At 36.8% G+C, this 13,900-nt stretch overlaps 2 protein-coding genes and 1 pseudogene across 3 annotated transcripts; 1 reads left to right on the forward strand and 2 right to left on the reverse strand.

Moving 5' to 3' along the window:
* Positions 1-1,931: 1,931 nt before the first annotated feature.
* LOC116917775 lies at positions 1,932-2,700 on the reverse strand (annotated as a pseudogene).
* Positions 2,701-9,680: 6,980 nt separating this feature from the next.
* LOC116915460 (INO80 complex subunit C) lies at positions 9,681-10,790 on the forward strand. The gene is made up of 5 exons (XM_032920612.2): positions 9,681-9,831; positions 9,926-10,096; positions 10,219-10,312; positions 10,403-10,470; positions 10,533-10,790. Exons 1-5 carry the CDS (start codon positions 9,805-9,807, stop codon positions 10,662-10,664), a joined length of 492 nt encoding a protein of 163 aa, XP_032776503.2. The 5' UTR covers positions 9,681-9,804; the 3' UTR covers positions 10,665-10,790.
* On the reverse strand, positions 10,668-12,451 carry LOC116915420 (RAB6A-GEF complex partner protein 2). 2 transcript variants are annotated; one of them, XM_032920550.2, is made up of 7 exons: positions 12,252-12,450; positions 11,952-12,181; positions 11,734-11,883; positions 11,561-11,673; positions 11,326-11,478; positions 11,129-11,247; positions 10,668-11,071 (listed from the first exon to the last, which is right to left on the reverse strand). In XM_032920550.2, the coding sequence occupies exons 1-7, from the start codon at positions 12,377-12,379 to the stop codon at positions 10,795-10,797; spliced, it is 1,170 nt and encodes a 389-aa protein (XP_032776441.2). In that variant the 5' UTR covers positions 12,380-12,450; the 3' UTR covers positions 10,668-10,794. The 2 variants fall into 2 exon arrangements, with proteins under 2 accessions (XP_032776441.2, XP_045026107.1); XM_045170172.1 differs by having other exon boundaries at positions 10,933-11,066; positions 12,252-12,451.
* Between the last annotated feature and the right edge of the window lie 1,449 nt (positions 12,452-13,900).

Here is a 13,900-nt window from a genome sequence, read left to right on the forward strand (position 1 = left end):
GTCGATCTTTTCCCATTTTTTGAATTAAAAACTTTGGGACTTAATTTTTGAGTGGTAAGTTTGGAACTTAATTGTTGGAGCAAGTTTTGAGTCTATTTTTATTGGGTTTTATAAAAATATTTAAAAAATATAATAAATTATAGTTTTAAAAATCATTCTTAATGGTTAATAAATGGTTGTGTTCATTATTAGTTTTGAGATCGAAGCTTTAGAAATCGATCTCTTCCCATTTTTTGACAATATTTTGATTTCCGGGCCCGTCCGGGTCCGTTGATCAAATATTTTGTTTCCAGCTCGCACCACCAAATGGGACCTGCAGCTGGCTGCACCTTTATTTATTTTATGTAAACTCGGAAATAGTTTAAACAGTCTCAAAGGAAATACTTGCTTTGAATACAGAAAGTCTGTGATGAATGTGTTCGACATTTTTACCCATTTCATTTTGGCTATTTTGATAAGAAAATTTGGCCATAATTGGCCCTATCTGACAACGTCGGAGGCAAAACGAAAAATTTAGGAATGGAAGCAGAGTTATAGAGGAGATGGTACGCTCACCCTGTAGGAATTCTCCATAAGGCTTCGTCCGAGCAGTCTCCCTTATATGCACTAGTGACTCCTTGCGGATTTTACCAAGTCTAAATTTGAAAGTTCCGCGCGATTCCGTAATAAAATGACGAATGAGATCCAACGTGCTGTCTGTGAAAGTAGCAAATATAAACTATAAAGTACTACAAATTATCCCATTCTGCAATAAATTATTGTTTAATACATATATTTTTTCCCTTTTCCACGAAATGAAATAAATATGAAAGTAAGTTTTATCCGTATTATTGACTGTTTTAAATTGAATTTCATCACTTTTTGAGATTCTTGATTATTTTCGACATTCCAACTTTCACATTCCATGGGCTGCTGAAATTGATTTACAGCTTCAATTTTCCTGTTTCGTAAACAAGGAATTTTTAATAAAATGATTACAATTTGACATATAATAAATAATTATCTTGTAGGTGAAGGAACCAAAACAATTGGAGTAGCAGCATCATTCACTGTAGTGTCTTCTTCGAGTGTACCTTCACTAGGGGCCCTCACTCCGTTCAGGAAGTTCCCGATAGGGTACAGCCTGGACACCAATTCGCCACACAGAAACCCGGAAACCGTTTGCTCTTCCGGAAAAACTGACGACTGAGGCTGTGAGTAATCAAGTAGAGCAAGTTAGTTATATCGATGGGCAAACAGTTTGTTTAAGAAACGTTCAAACTGGACGAACTAGTGTCAAGTTAAACGTCATCTAGCGGTAGTAAATTACCTTTGGGAAACAAACAAATAAAAAAGAAAGAAGCTCCATTCGGATTTTAAATTATAATAAGTATATTAATCATAGTTAATCAGAGTCATAGAACCCTGCATCAGGGTTCCCCCCTGATTAGGGGGGGGGGAAATAAAAAATTGATATAGTTTGGCAACGCTGTGTGAGGTGCAATAGGTGTTACCTTAATACATATGTAGTGCGACCATGTTGACAGCCTCACACGGCCTGTGGAAAAACCAGTCCGTTGCCAGGCGACGCACAAAGCCCCGCCTTGAAAACAACTTCGCGGCCTGATTTTTCCCTATCTTCATGACCGACGCGCCATCTCTCTGAAAAACAATCTCCCAAAACTTCGAGTCGCTCTTAGATTGCTCCATGTTCCTTTATCGTTGAGCCGATAATTGACACGACCCCTTCGTTAATCTCCGCGTTATCTCCTCTACAACATGACGTCAAGTTTTGCGCCACAGCATCTAAAATGCTGTATGTGGAAGCATTTTTTTTTTTCATCAAACAGGACCATTTTTTAAATTCTGCGATAACAAGAACAATAATGATTCGATTTTAACCAATTTTTTTTCTAGAACGTTAAACATTGCAGTCTATACAAAAATAAAAACAAAATTTTTTTTCGATAACATGTAGCACTTAGGGTCTTTGTCCAATATGACCCGTGTCCAAGTTGACCCCGTTCTCCCCTACTTTCTTCAATCATAGTTTCATCAAGAGATCCACTGCCAATAGAGCCTGACTTGGGTTTAGAAACACAACTATGTGTTTGGGGGACTTTCATGATAGTAGACGTGGAAAATACAGTATAAATATAATTAGTAGAAATTGATTGAAATCTCAAACAACTTACTGATAAGTTTACATTTCTTTGTATGTTGGTTAGGTGGTGTATTCTCACTTCCAAAAGTTCTTTTTAATCGTTTGTGGCTGTTTGCTGCATTACCCGGAAGTGATGGTACTTTTTGAAGACTGTTTGACAAGGATTAAACTTTGGAAATTGTCGTTTGCATGACATCACATTGCTTTTGTTGTTTGTTGCTTGTAAACAGTTGTTATGACTTACATGTAATACAGTACAGTAATAATTGTAATACCCAAGTTATGTTTAGGAACAGCATAAGAACTTAACCTCCATCTTTCATAGGGACGAAACTCCTTGCCATCTGAAAATCCTTTTACAACATCTGTCTCATCAAAATGATTTTCACACAGTAACGATGCTTGCTTCAGTTCAGGAATGATCAATTTTCAGCTACAAAACTTGTTCTTAGGTGCAGAAAAAATACAAATTCTTTTGTTTTCATTTACATAACTAATACCACAAAGGAAACAAGTTTTCTTGAGTATTTTAATTTCAAATTATTTGAAAGAGACATTCTCTTAAAAAACTACCAGCCATGAGGCTTCTTGCCTATGTTGACGTAAGGCTACGCGTGGTGGCAGCACTGCATATTAGGGAGAGCTATTCTGTAACGTCCGAAAATCAAAAAATCACATGATCGCCAACTTTGAGAAAAACATCGGACGAAGCCTTATGGCCAAGTCCTACAGGGTGAGCGTACCACCTCCTCTATAACTCTGATGGAAGCACTGGTTTGCTGGTTTCTCGAGAGTGGGCTAAAAAAAAATGAGCAACGATCGTATCCTGCGTGTCCGTCCGTTAGCTACATTTGTTGACGCCAGAAAGCTAATCGTAAATAAAGTTGAGCTCCGAAATGTTATTCGAATCGGCGACTGGTGTTTATTCAAAACACTTCCCGATAGCCAGTTGGAATTCTGATTTCTCCTTGGAAGAGTTATTCAATTCAAAGCTAATTCAAGTTGGTCATACCAGACCAATCAAAATCGCTTTATTTATGAATTAAAATTTGGAGCTGCTGATGTGGGCGTCAACTGCACTTGGTACTGCTTTGACGGTCAATCAAAGAAATCGAAAATAATTTCTCTTTCAGGAACAAAATAAGCCGTCTTTTCCCATGGGTTCCACCCATGTAATACATATATGCAGCCTTCCTCCACCTGATATCCCCTCTGCGAAAACGGTCCTCTATACTCCCCAAATCGTCGAAGATGTAAAACCTTTTTTGTTGAATGTCTTAAATAGTCGTGGGTTGACATCACTATGTCCAGAGCTGCCGCGATCGATTGAAATGATCGAGATCGATGATGGATCCATCACTTTTTTGCGATCGAGATCGAGATCATTGATCTCCACCCGAAATTTGGATCGAGATTGAGATCGAAATGGTCTTGATCGATGATCTTTCCGATTGTGGCGCCATCTATGGGTCGTTCACGAAGCTCTTACAAATAGTTCTTTTCCCCCACACGATTTGATTTTTTCAGACGACATTATGCATTATTCGACTGATTAGGAAATAGTGACATCACCAGTGTATCGTATTTGAAAAAAAACGAGTATTTTAAAAATACAAATACTATATTTTAAAATACTCGTCCTTCAAAACACATTTTTTCTTCCAAAACCTCAAATACCAAATAAAATAAAATACAAATACAAATACAAATACAAAATACTTTTTTCCTTAATGGAGCAGTTGGACATCCTACGTTGCGCATTCTCCGCAAATGCGAAAATCATATTTGTGTCCAATCTGTGGTACGCTGTCTACAGCGTCTTATGGGAAAACCAACCATTTCACTTTTAATCGAATAAAAAAAAAAATAAAATACAGGTAAAAAATATTCGAGAATAAAGAATAAGAATAAATCGAATAAAAATTTATTCGAAATAAATAATAAGATTTTATTCGTATTCTTATTCAGAATACGTTTTTTATTCGAAAGAGCTTTATTCGGCAGAACACTGGTTGAAACCATCTTCTTCACGTTAGAAATTATGTTTTCATAACTATAATTTAGATTTCCCTCTTTTCTTCCTAGCAGTGGGTACCCTATTCATAATTTAATTTCCCTTTTTTTTTCTAGCCCCAGTTCTATCTAGTTTTGATTTTATTTTATAATTGTTTGTAAGTGGCTCGTCTCTTTTAGCCGAAGAATTTCGTTTGCTGCCAGAAATTCGTCTGCTACAAGGGGATGAGCAACAAACCATTCACAAACAATAGTTAAATAAAAATAAACCAGATAGAACTGGGGCTAGAAAAAAAATTTGGAAATGAAAAAAGGAATAGGGTACCCACTGCTAGGAAGAAAAGGGGAAAATCTTAACTATAGTTATGAAAACTTATTTTTTAACGTGAAGAAGTGGGTTTCTCCATAAGAGTCTGCAGCAGCAGCAGACCAACTTCGACACAAATGAGATTTTTGCATTTGTGGAGAACGTGCAACCTAGGATGTTTTACTACTCTATACGCAACTCCATCTCGTTCAGGGACCTGAACGCTGTCAGGCAAAACATGATGACAACTCCTGGTAGGGTTCAGGTCCCTGGCCTCAATTTGCAGCAAGAGATAGGCAGTTGAATTCGCTATACTAGCGCCACTTGCCTTATGCAATCAGTTGCAACCCCATCTCGTTCAGGGACCTGAACAATGTCAGGCAAAAACACAAAACCCCCGATCCGTTATTTTTTGTTTTGTGTTTGTTATTATTTATGTTTATTGTTAAATTTTCTCTCTGTTTCCTTTCCGTAATACAATGCCTTATAACTTTATGATTTTTTTTATTTATTACAATATTACTCAATTAAGCAACGGTATAATTTCATTAAAATTACTGTAATAATTGTGATCTTCCACTCAAGGGCATTCGGGTAGTGGAACCGGTTCCAAAACCCGATATCATTACTGTGTACCCTATTTGACTTATTTTGTTCAAAAAATTATAGTTTTATTTATTTTCCTTCACTTGCCCACCCTTTTTTAAGTTAAGGCTGGGCCATATCTTTTAAAGGGGGTATTTTGAACGAAAGAAAACCGCTTGAAAAGCACCTACCCGAGTAATGACCCATCAGCTATTTTTCAGTTATGCAGGACGGTGCGATTTTAACGTGTCTCGGGTAATCCCTCTATCCCAGTACACAAAATTAAAATAGCTTCATAGGTAAAAATATTAGGTCTAAATAAACAAATTTTACAGAAATGGATAGCCGATGATGGGGGCTATCCACTTCCGTTAAATTTTTGCTTAACAAATACCTAACCGAGTAGTAAACCGATTGGATATTTTTGTCGGTGTGGTTTGACGGATCCTGAATCTAAATGAATTGTAATCGTTAAACTATAAGCTCTAAATTTGAAAAAAATTGCATGAATGGATATAGCTCTTGATAAGATCTATCCATTTGTTAAAAATTACTACATTAAAAATTTTTACTAAGGTAGTAAACCGGTTTACAATTTTTTGTTAATGTCGGTGTGGTTTCACAGGTATCGGGTAACCCCCACCTCCCTGATTTTTGTAAAACTTAAATAATTTTTTGCGGAAAAACTATAAGTCCAAATTAAATAAATTTTACAGATATCGATAGCCCTCTTTAAAATCTATCTATTTCTATATATCCATTAAAAATGGATTTTGCTGAACTACCTTGAGATGAAACACAATTCATCTCAAATTCACCTGAAATTTATTTGTTTATTTCGTTTTCTTTTTCTACAACGTTGCAACAAATCACAAACAAAAATCACAGACAACGAAGTGGTTTAAATAGTTTGATTATTAATTATTCATAAGTAATAAACTAGTAATTACGTAAATAATCAAACTATTGAAACCACTTCGCTTTCTGTGATTGAAACTCTTGAACTTTGCGCCCAATTTAGGCTTTATTCGGTATTGACGTATGAGTAAAGCGGTTCACGATTCATAATAAATGGGAGAGCAAATTTGAGAAAAGGTGTATTGAACATGAATTTAATTAGTAACATATAAGTTGTACAAAAATTTTAAAATAATTCAAGGTGTACAAAGAAGGGTTACACGTAATTAAGAAATAAAAATTTAAAAATTTGATGCAATATTTTCCTCACAAACCCCGGGTGTGTGAAGAATCTGATCAGTAGGGAAATAAAAAAATTCATTAAAAAACTAGTCAAAAACACACGACGCGAACCTGGTGGCAGTTACGAGCATCGCCCAGGAGCATCCTCTCAGTCTTATGGGGCTGATCGCAGTCTTTCACTTCGTTGTCTGTGGTACTAAGATGAGAAAAAGTTTTAAAAAGATCGGAATTCGCTCGCCATGCCCCTAGCGGTAAGACCAGCCATCGTGAACTGCATTTCTCTCAGCCTTATGCCGATGATAGCGGTCTTTACTTCTTAGTCTGTGCTATAACAAGAGCTAAAGATTTTTGGAGGCGTTTTTCAACGAGGCTATAATTGCGAGCGCCAGATGGTGTCGTCGTAACCCTGGTTTTTTTTGTCTGATTGGCTCTTACTAGGGAACGCCTACACGCCATAGGAGGTATTTAAAGGCGCGTTTTGGCGTCTACCTGGTTGAGTTGAACTCAACCATAAGGTTGACACCAAAATGGATTTTAGATCAACTCGGTTGGTCGAAGTCGGACTAACCAAGTTTACATTTCAGTTGACACCAAAATGAAAGTTGAGCCGAAGTCACGCCCACCACTTCATTATTCGGCGAAAACCACAATTTTCATAAAATGTGGCAGCGGTGTCCCCTCTCCCCTTCTCTCTATCTTAGGTTGTCTGCTATGTGCTGTCAATATTTATTAATTTTATAATTTATACGCTGTCGATTCAGTGTGCCCGACTGATTACTGCATTAGGTTCGAAAGTTTTGTTACTTCTTTTATTTTCTTGTGCCTAATTTTACCCCTTCTATTTTTTTCCGCCAGTCTTCAAGAAAAAATGTGGACAAGGGAAAATGAAAAAAAAATAATAATAATAACGTCTGCTAGTTTTTTTTAATTATTCGTGAATGCTTTGTTGCCATATAACAATTGTATTTGGCAAAGAAAAAAGGGTTAGGTCGTCTCCTTCGGTTCTGGTTCTACCATGCTCTAGGACCATGGTAGAACTCGGCCATATAGACTGGCGGTTGAAGTTGAACCTCAACCAAGGGGGGAAATATCAGTTGTCGCCAAAACATTGGTTCAGTTCAAGCAGGTTGACACAAAAATGCGGTTGATCGCAACTCAACCTCATTCCTGATCAACCAGGTAGACGCCAAAACGCGCCTTAAGTTTACAGGACTTAACCATTAAATAGGCCTTGTCGGTGCCCAAACAAAAAAAAAGCCTGGGGCGCGTCAAGTGGCAAATCAGACGAATCCTGATTTTCCATAAGGTCCTGTACAAAGTTTAGTACAAGCTGATTACCGGCAGGAGGCTGCTGAGATCAGGTATATAGAGTGGTTCGAGGTTGCCATCTTGGATAGGTATTTCTCCCAGTTTGGTGCAACCTCAAACAAAAAAGCATTGGCAATTTTAGTGTTTTTGGTGGGAAACGAATGAAAGTGAACAATTTTTGTAATGGGTGTAGTTTACAATGCCTGAACTTTCAATATTTTCAAAAAATCTTGAACCGATAGCAAAGAATCGGTTGTTAGAGCTTTTTTCGTCGTTGAAAATTGATGATCCAAACTGGATGACGAAAATCTTTGGAAAAAATATCGTGATGCCTTTCCAATTGTTCCGGCAGTGACGTGGCCTAAGCTAATTGACTATTTTCAAACTGTCGGACTTATCAACAATTTTTAAATATATTTTTAAAAGTGGGGTTCTAATGTCTTTGGAGTTCTATTGTACATGGAGTTCTACTGTCGGATTTACCAACAATTTTTAAAAATATTTTTAAAAGTAGGGATCTAATGTCTTGGAGTTCTACTGTTTTTGGAGTTCTACTGTCTTGGAGTTCTACTGTCGCCATACCTTTTTAATTTTTTTTTTGTGGGGTTCTAATGTCTTTGGAGTTCTATCGTACATGGAGTTCTACTGTCGGATTTATCTACAATTTTTTTTTATATTTTTAAAAGGTGGGTTCTGATGTCTTTGGAGTTCTATTGTTCATGGAGTTCTACTGTCGGATTTACCAAAAATTTTTTTAACAAGCAATCCACCACTCAAGTGCACCAAATTCATGGACCCCGTTTTTTTTCTTATTCCGCTATGGGATGTAAAATTCTAAAAAAAATACAGGCCTATCCATTTTTTTACTCCGGATTTGCCTGTCTTTTCATAATTCTAAATTCCCTGCCGTTCGGGAGATATTTCATGTTAAAGTTAGGGTTTTTTCAAATTTTTGAAATTTGGGGGGGTCTTTGGTATCGCTTTTTGGGAAAAAGAGAAGCGTTTAAAAAAAAATTAATTGTACCAAAAGTTTGCTTGGCCATCCCTCAATGCAAAGCCGAAAGAAAATCTTTTTCCGGATTTGATTGGCCGAGTTATTCGCAATCTAGTAAAGGGCTCATTTGGCCAGTTTCCCACCCAGCCTAGCAGCCATTTTTTTAACACCTCCCTCGCGCTCCTGGCGGATTACTACCGAAGCTACGATTTCTTGGCCTTCACTTTAGACCGAGGGACATGCTGTAGGCCCTCTCATATAGTCTAACGGCCCATATTTATCATTGCGATTAAACAGTCGATATGTTCTGTCCTAATAGCTCGATCATCATGTTTGTTATTTATTTGTGAAAGATGGACGCTAAGTCGTCACAGCGATCCAAGTCATATTTCTTGTGATTTTGATTTTGATTCGGTAGTAATCCGCCAGGAGCGCGAGGGAGGTGTTAAAAAATGCGCCCTTTGAGTTCTACTGTCGCCATACCTGGAGGGGCTATAGGGTGAGGAGAGGGAGAGAGCCAATCAGAGGGCCGGGATAGTCCCTCTGGGATGTAGCGGTGACGGTTTCGACTAGGGCTCGGCCCCGTGTCCAATGGGTAGGTATTTGGGCGAATGGGTAGGTCTTCTCGGCAAAAACATTGGATCCGGTGGGTAACGGTTCCTAAAACTTTGTGCCCACTACCTACCCGGGTACCATGTGGGTAACACAATTTCGAAAACCGTTTCCATTACCCGGGTTCAAAACCCAGTAATCCCCGATTTCCTACCCGATTACCCGAGTTTTTCCCTGAAATCAAGTGACGCCCTTTGAATTTGCCGCCACAAAAAATTTTGTTTTGCTACCCTCCCTTTTAATTTAACTTGGGGCTTTGCAAGCCGCCATTTTCCAAGATGGCGGTGGGTATACCCGGTTTGCCCATCAAATCCGCCCAGCCTACCCACTTTGGAAAATAGACTACCCGGATCGCTCATGGGCGACTTTTTTTGGCGACGAACCGCGGGTAAACCGGGTTTTCGAGAACCGGGGCCGAGCCCTAGTCTCGACCCTTCGAGACCGTCTCGCGGAGACCAAGTTGAAAAATTTTTCACTTTCTTTCGTTTCCCACCAAAAATACTAAAATTGCCAATGCTTTTTTGTTTGAGGTTGCACCAAATTGTGAGAAATATCTATCCAAGATGGCATCCAAGATGATTTGCCACTTGACGCGCCCCTGGAAAGCGTTGTGTAAAGTTTATTGCATGCCAAAAGTCTTCTATGATGGCAAAAAAAAAGAAAACAAGTGTATGTTGTTATATGCATTTGCTACTTTGACCCTTCTTTTCAGTAGCTTACGGCTTCTAAGGTTTGCTTACCATTTATTATTTTTTAAATATAGATCATCAGCAAGAAAAACGAAGTTAGCAGTACCACTACAGTTCGCACGGAAACTTTTCTTTCGAAAAAGACAGAAGCTGCTAGTCCGTTGTTAACCTGTGTTGATGGTACATTGGATGAAGCTTATCTTGATGAAATGAAAAATGTGCCATTTAAGAACACCTGTTATGAGGTAAGGAAAACAAGTTTTTAAGCATTTATTTTTTAAATTTTGCTTTCGTAGAAATATGTTGTGATCAATAATTGTTTTCATTTAATATTTGTTTGATAACAACATTTTTTCTGTTTGACAAGGCAAAGAAAACAACTAAAAGGAAAATCTGGAAGGGGCTAAAGCAAATACTGTCCCAAGAAAGGTCAATGGAATGTGCATCAGATGCAGTTTTTTGTGAGTATATATAATATTTTTTGTTATTGAAATTGTTTATTAATTCTCTATTTGAAAAAATATATACATATATATTTTTTTTAAACATAGATAGTAGTATTGATGCACCACCATCTTTTAAACCTGCAAAGAAGTATTCAGATTTGTCTGGATTATTGGTAATATTAATGCAAGTATGAAAATTTTTGTGGTAAACATAATCTTGTGTGCAACATGGCAGGGAAACTACACAGATCCCCACACTCATTTGAGATATGCTGAAGCTGAAGAGTATCAAACAATTCAAACTCTCCCAAGTGATATTGTTTCTGGTTATTTGACACTGAGAAAAGCTCTAAATCCTGTAGGATGAAAGTTGAGAATATTGTTTTCTTGTATTGTACAAATTTGAATTTTCAAAACCATTTCAATGTAAGGAAAAGTAGGAAAGAAGTAATGCAAATGTATGTCTTTGGTGAATAAACTGATATTGTACATACGTTCTACAATACAACTGTTGCATCACACGTACCATATAATGCCTTTGAAACGTGTGCAGGCGTCGTTGGATATATCACAATAGGTAAATCCCATACCATTGTTTCTATATCCAACGATGTAGGGGCCTCCCAATTGTTTTCTCCACTCCAACGTAAAGGTGTCACGGCGGTTACGAACTCAAAGTGCAGTCTCCACTTTAAAGCCACCATATCTGTGTCAAAAGATGGTGTAACGTGCAATGGTACAGGAAGCGAAAGATGGGTTTGAAGAAAACCTATGCTAAATTTAAAACTTAGTTTTAAATCAGAAGAAGGCGAATAATAGGTTTTCAGATACCAAAATTCATGATGCTTAGAATAAGACGTCACAATTTCATCGGCAAATTTAGAATAAGGTCCAATTCTTCTGCGCTTTTCTTCAGGTACCACTTCTTGGCTTTGTAAACTGACTGAATACTAACCAACATGATTAACAAAGAAAATTCTTACATCTACACCTAAGTGATTTACAGCAAGGTAATAAGTTAATAATACCTGAATACATGAGACATTAGAAGCAGAAAAGTCTAATGTTCCTACAATGTCTTCTCCTAGTCTATATCCGGATTTAAACAAGCACAAATTTACAACTTTTCCCTTCCCATTAGTGACCTTGTAAACACTAGGACTTCTTCTGGAGGTCAATAACTGGCATACCAATTTAAGGTTTAATATAGGTAATTCAGAATTAGGTCATCATCTGTAAAATTTGAAGCTTTATGTTACTTGCCTGCATGGTTTCCAATGGGTCATCAAATTCTGGGTTCACACATTGACTGGTTTTCAAAAATGGATTTGAAACAACAATTCCTTGTTCATCCTGGCAGTTAGGTAACCCACACACTGAAAAATGAATAATTTTAATAATAAGTGGAAAGTTAATAAAACTAGCTGTGATTGTACATTGCCATGTCATCAATCTAAAGGGTATGTTAAGTAGTTTTACTGGTGCTCCTACTCTCTGCAAACCAATCTTGAGTTTATATGAATACTTGATGGCTTGGCCACGAAATGATGGGGGTAGACTGCTAGGTAATGTTTCTTGGTATAGATCTGTCTCATGTAAAAAAATTAAGTTAAATTTTTTTGTGAATCTAAAAAAATATAAATATTTGTAATACAGTCGGTATTGCTTTCATCAGGTAGTGTTAAATCACAAACCAGGATTTTAGGTTTGGTAGAAAAGATAACTAAACCTCTCTCGCCAGCTTTAGGAGACAGTGATGTGCTATTGATTGTCATAGAAGTGTTACAGTTGGAAATAGAATCCATAACCAAAACCTTTTGTGGATTAATAGTACAAACGCATACTACTTGCGCACTTGCCCAACCTAGTACCTCCTCCGATTTTCTTAAGAGGAGAGAAAGTAATGAAAATGAAAAACATTTGCGTTCTATTTTCTTTACACTGTACGTCTTACTTGGTAGCAATATAATTCTGGGGACAACCTGCCGTTTGACGAACATTGCTAAACGTTACCCGGCAAGAAATTCTATCTCCAGCAAAGTAAACTGGACCTCCGATAAGATGAGCACTAACTTCGATCATTTTCTTCACAGCTTAGAACACAAGTCACAAAACAACATCCATCGCATATCACCACCAGCAAGGCCTACTTAATGCTTAAGGCCTGTAAACTCAAATACCTCCTATGGCGGGTAGGCGTTCCCTAGTAAGAGCCAATCAGAAAAAAAAACAAGGATTACGACGACACCATCTGGCGTTCGCAATTATAGCCTCGTTGAAAAATACCCCCAAAAAACTTTAACACTTGTTATAGTTACATAAACACATGAATAAAGATAAAACAAAAGGAAATCAAATTTTTGAAATGAAAAGTGTGCTAGTTTGACAGCAATATGTCAATTGAGTTGTTAAAAAGAAAAAAGTAGTATGTTAAAAAAATATAAGTTTTATTATCATGTTAATGAAAAATTTTCTTCTTGTTCTTGTAGTTAATTGAATTAATCACTTAGGAAAAAAATCTATAAACGGATTAAACATTTCCACTTAGAGATAAAATTAAAAATTTATAAAATTTTACTCACATTGATAACATGACATAATATAGACTTGAATCGACATACTCATATCCATAAATCTTTAGACGGAGTCCTTATCCACCTTCCCACGAAATGGTGAAATGTAATGATGAAAATATTACTTAGTGGACACAAATCTTTTTCAAAGAGGTGATTTTCTACACTTACTGGAACTCTTTATCTAAAAGTTAAGGATTCTAAGATACTCTTAATTAAAAAATACAAGGAAACCCTGTTTTTGCTTAATCTTGTATTTAGGCTTTCGAAGCAGTAGCAGTAGCGATCGCCAGATGGTGTCGTCGTAACCCTTGTTTTTCCTCTGATTAGTTGTTGCCAGGTAACGCGTCACTGCCATAGGAGGTATACGAGTTTACAGGCCTTAAGCATTAAGTAGGCCTTGGTCTGTGCTGTGCTGTGAGTCTGTGTGTGCATAGCCCACTGGATGTAATAGCTAAAGCCTGGAGCTTCCCTATCTTGCCCGTTCAATCGTTTTGACGCACTCCCTACCTCCTTTTTTCCAACTTGGAATGGACTTCAGCGCGTTCTACTGGTGTCGAAGAACAACATTTTTCAAAATATAAACATGCCGTTTTTACAAATACTTCGCTATATATATAACAATTGTGTTTTACGTTAATTTTCAAATTTTTTCTTTGTTGTATGAATAAAAATGCAATGTAATTATTTTTTGAAATTTTCGTTTATTTAATGTAAATATTGTATAAAATGGTGCTAACACTGAAAAAAAAAGGCAAGAATCAGATAGGGTCTGAACCTAATAGTCCTAATACCTATTCTCATTTAATGCACTTGTCAGACGCGTTAACCACTCAGCTATGCTATACCTGAAATATATAATATAACTAATAAGATAACTCTACTACTAATAAGAATAATAATTAGTCTTTTTGGATTGAAAATTTTTTATTCTTGATAATACAGGGCCTTTTCGTAACTTGACGTTTAGCAATAATAAACACAAGATAAAATTGATGCTTAATAATTTTTGTTTACTTACATCCTTGTT

This window comes from Daphnia magna, linkage group LG2, assembly GCF_020631705.1.
Source record: "Daphnia magna isolate NIES linkage group LG2, ASM2063170v1.1, whole genome shotgun sequence".
Taxonomy (NCBI): domain Eukaryota; kingdom Metazoa; phylum Arthropoda; class Branchiopoda; order Diplostraca; family Daphniidae; genus Daphnia; species Daphnia magna.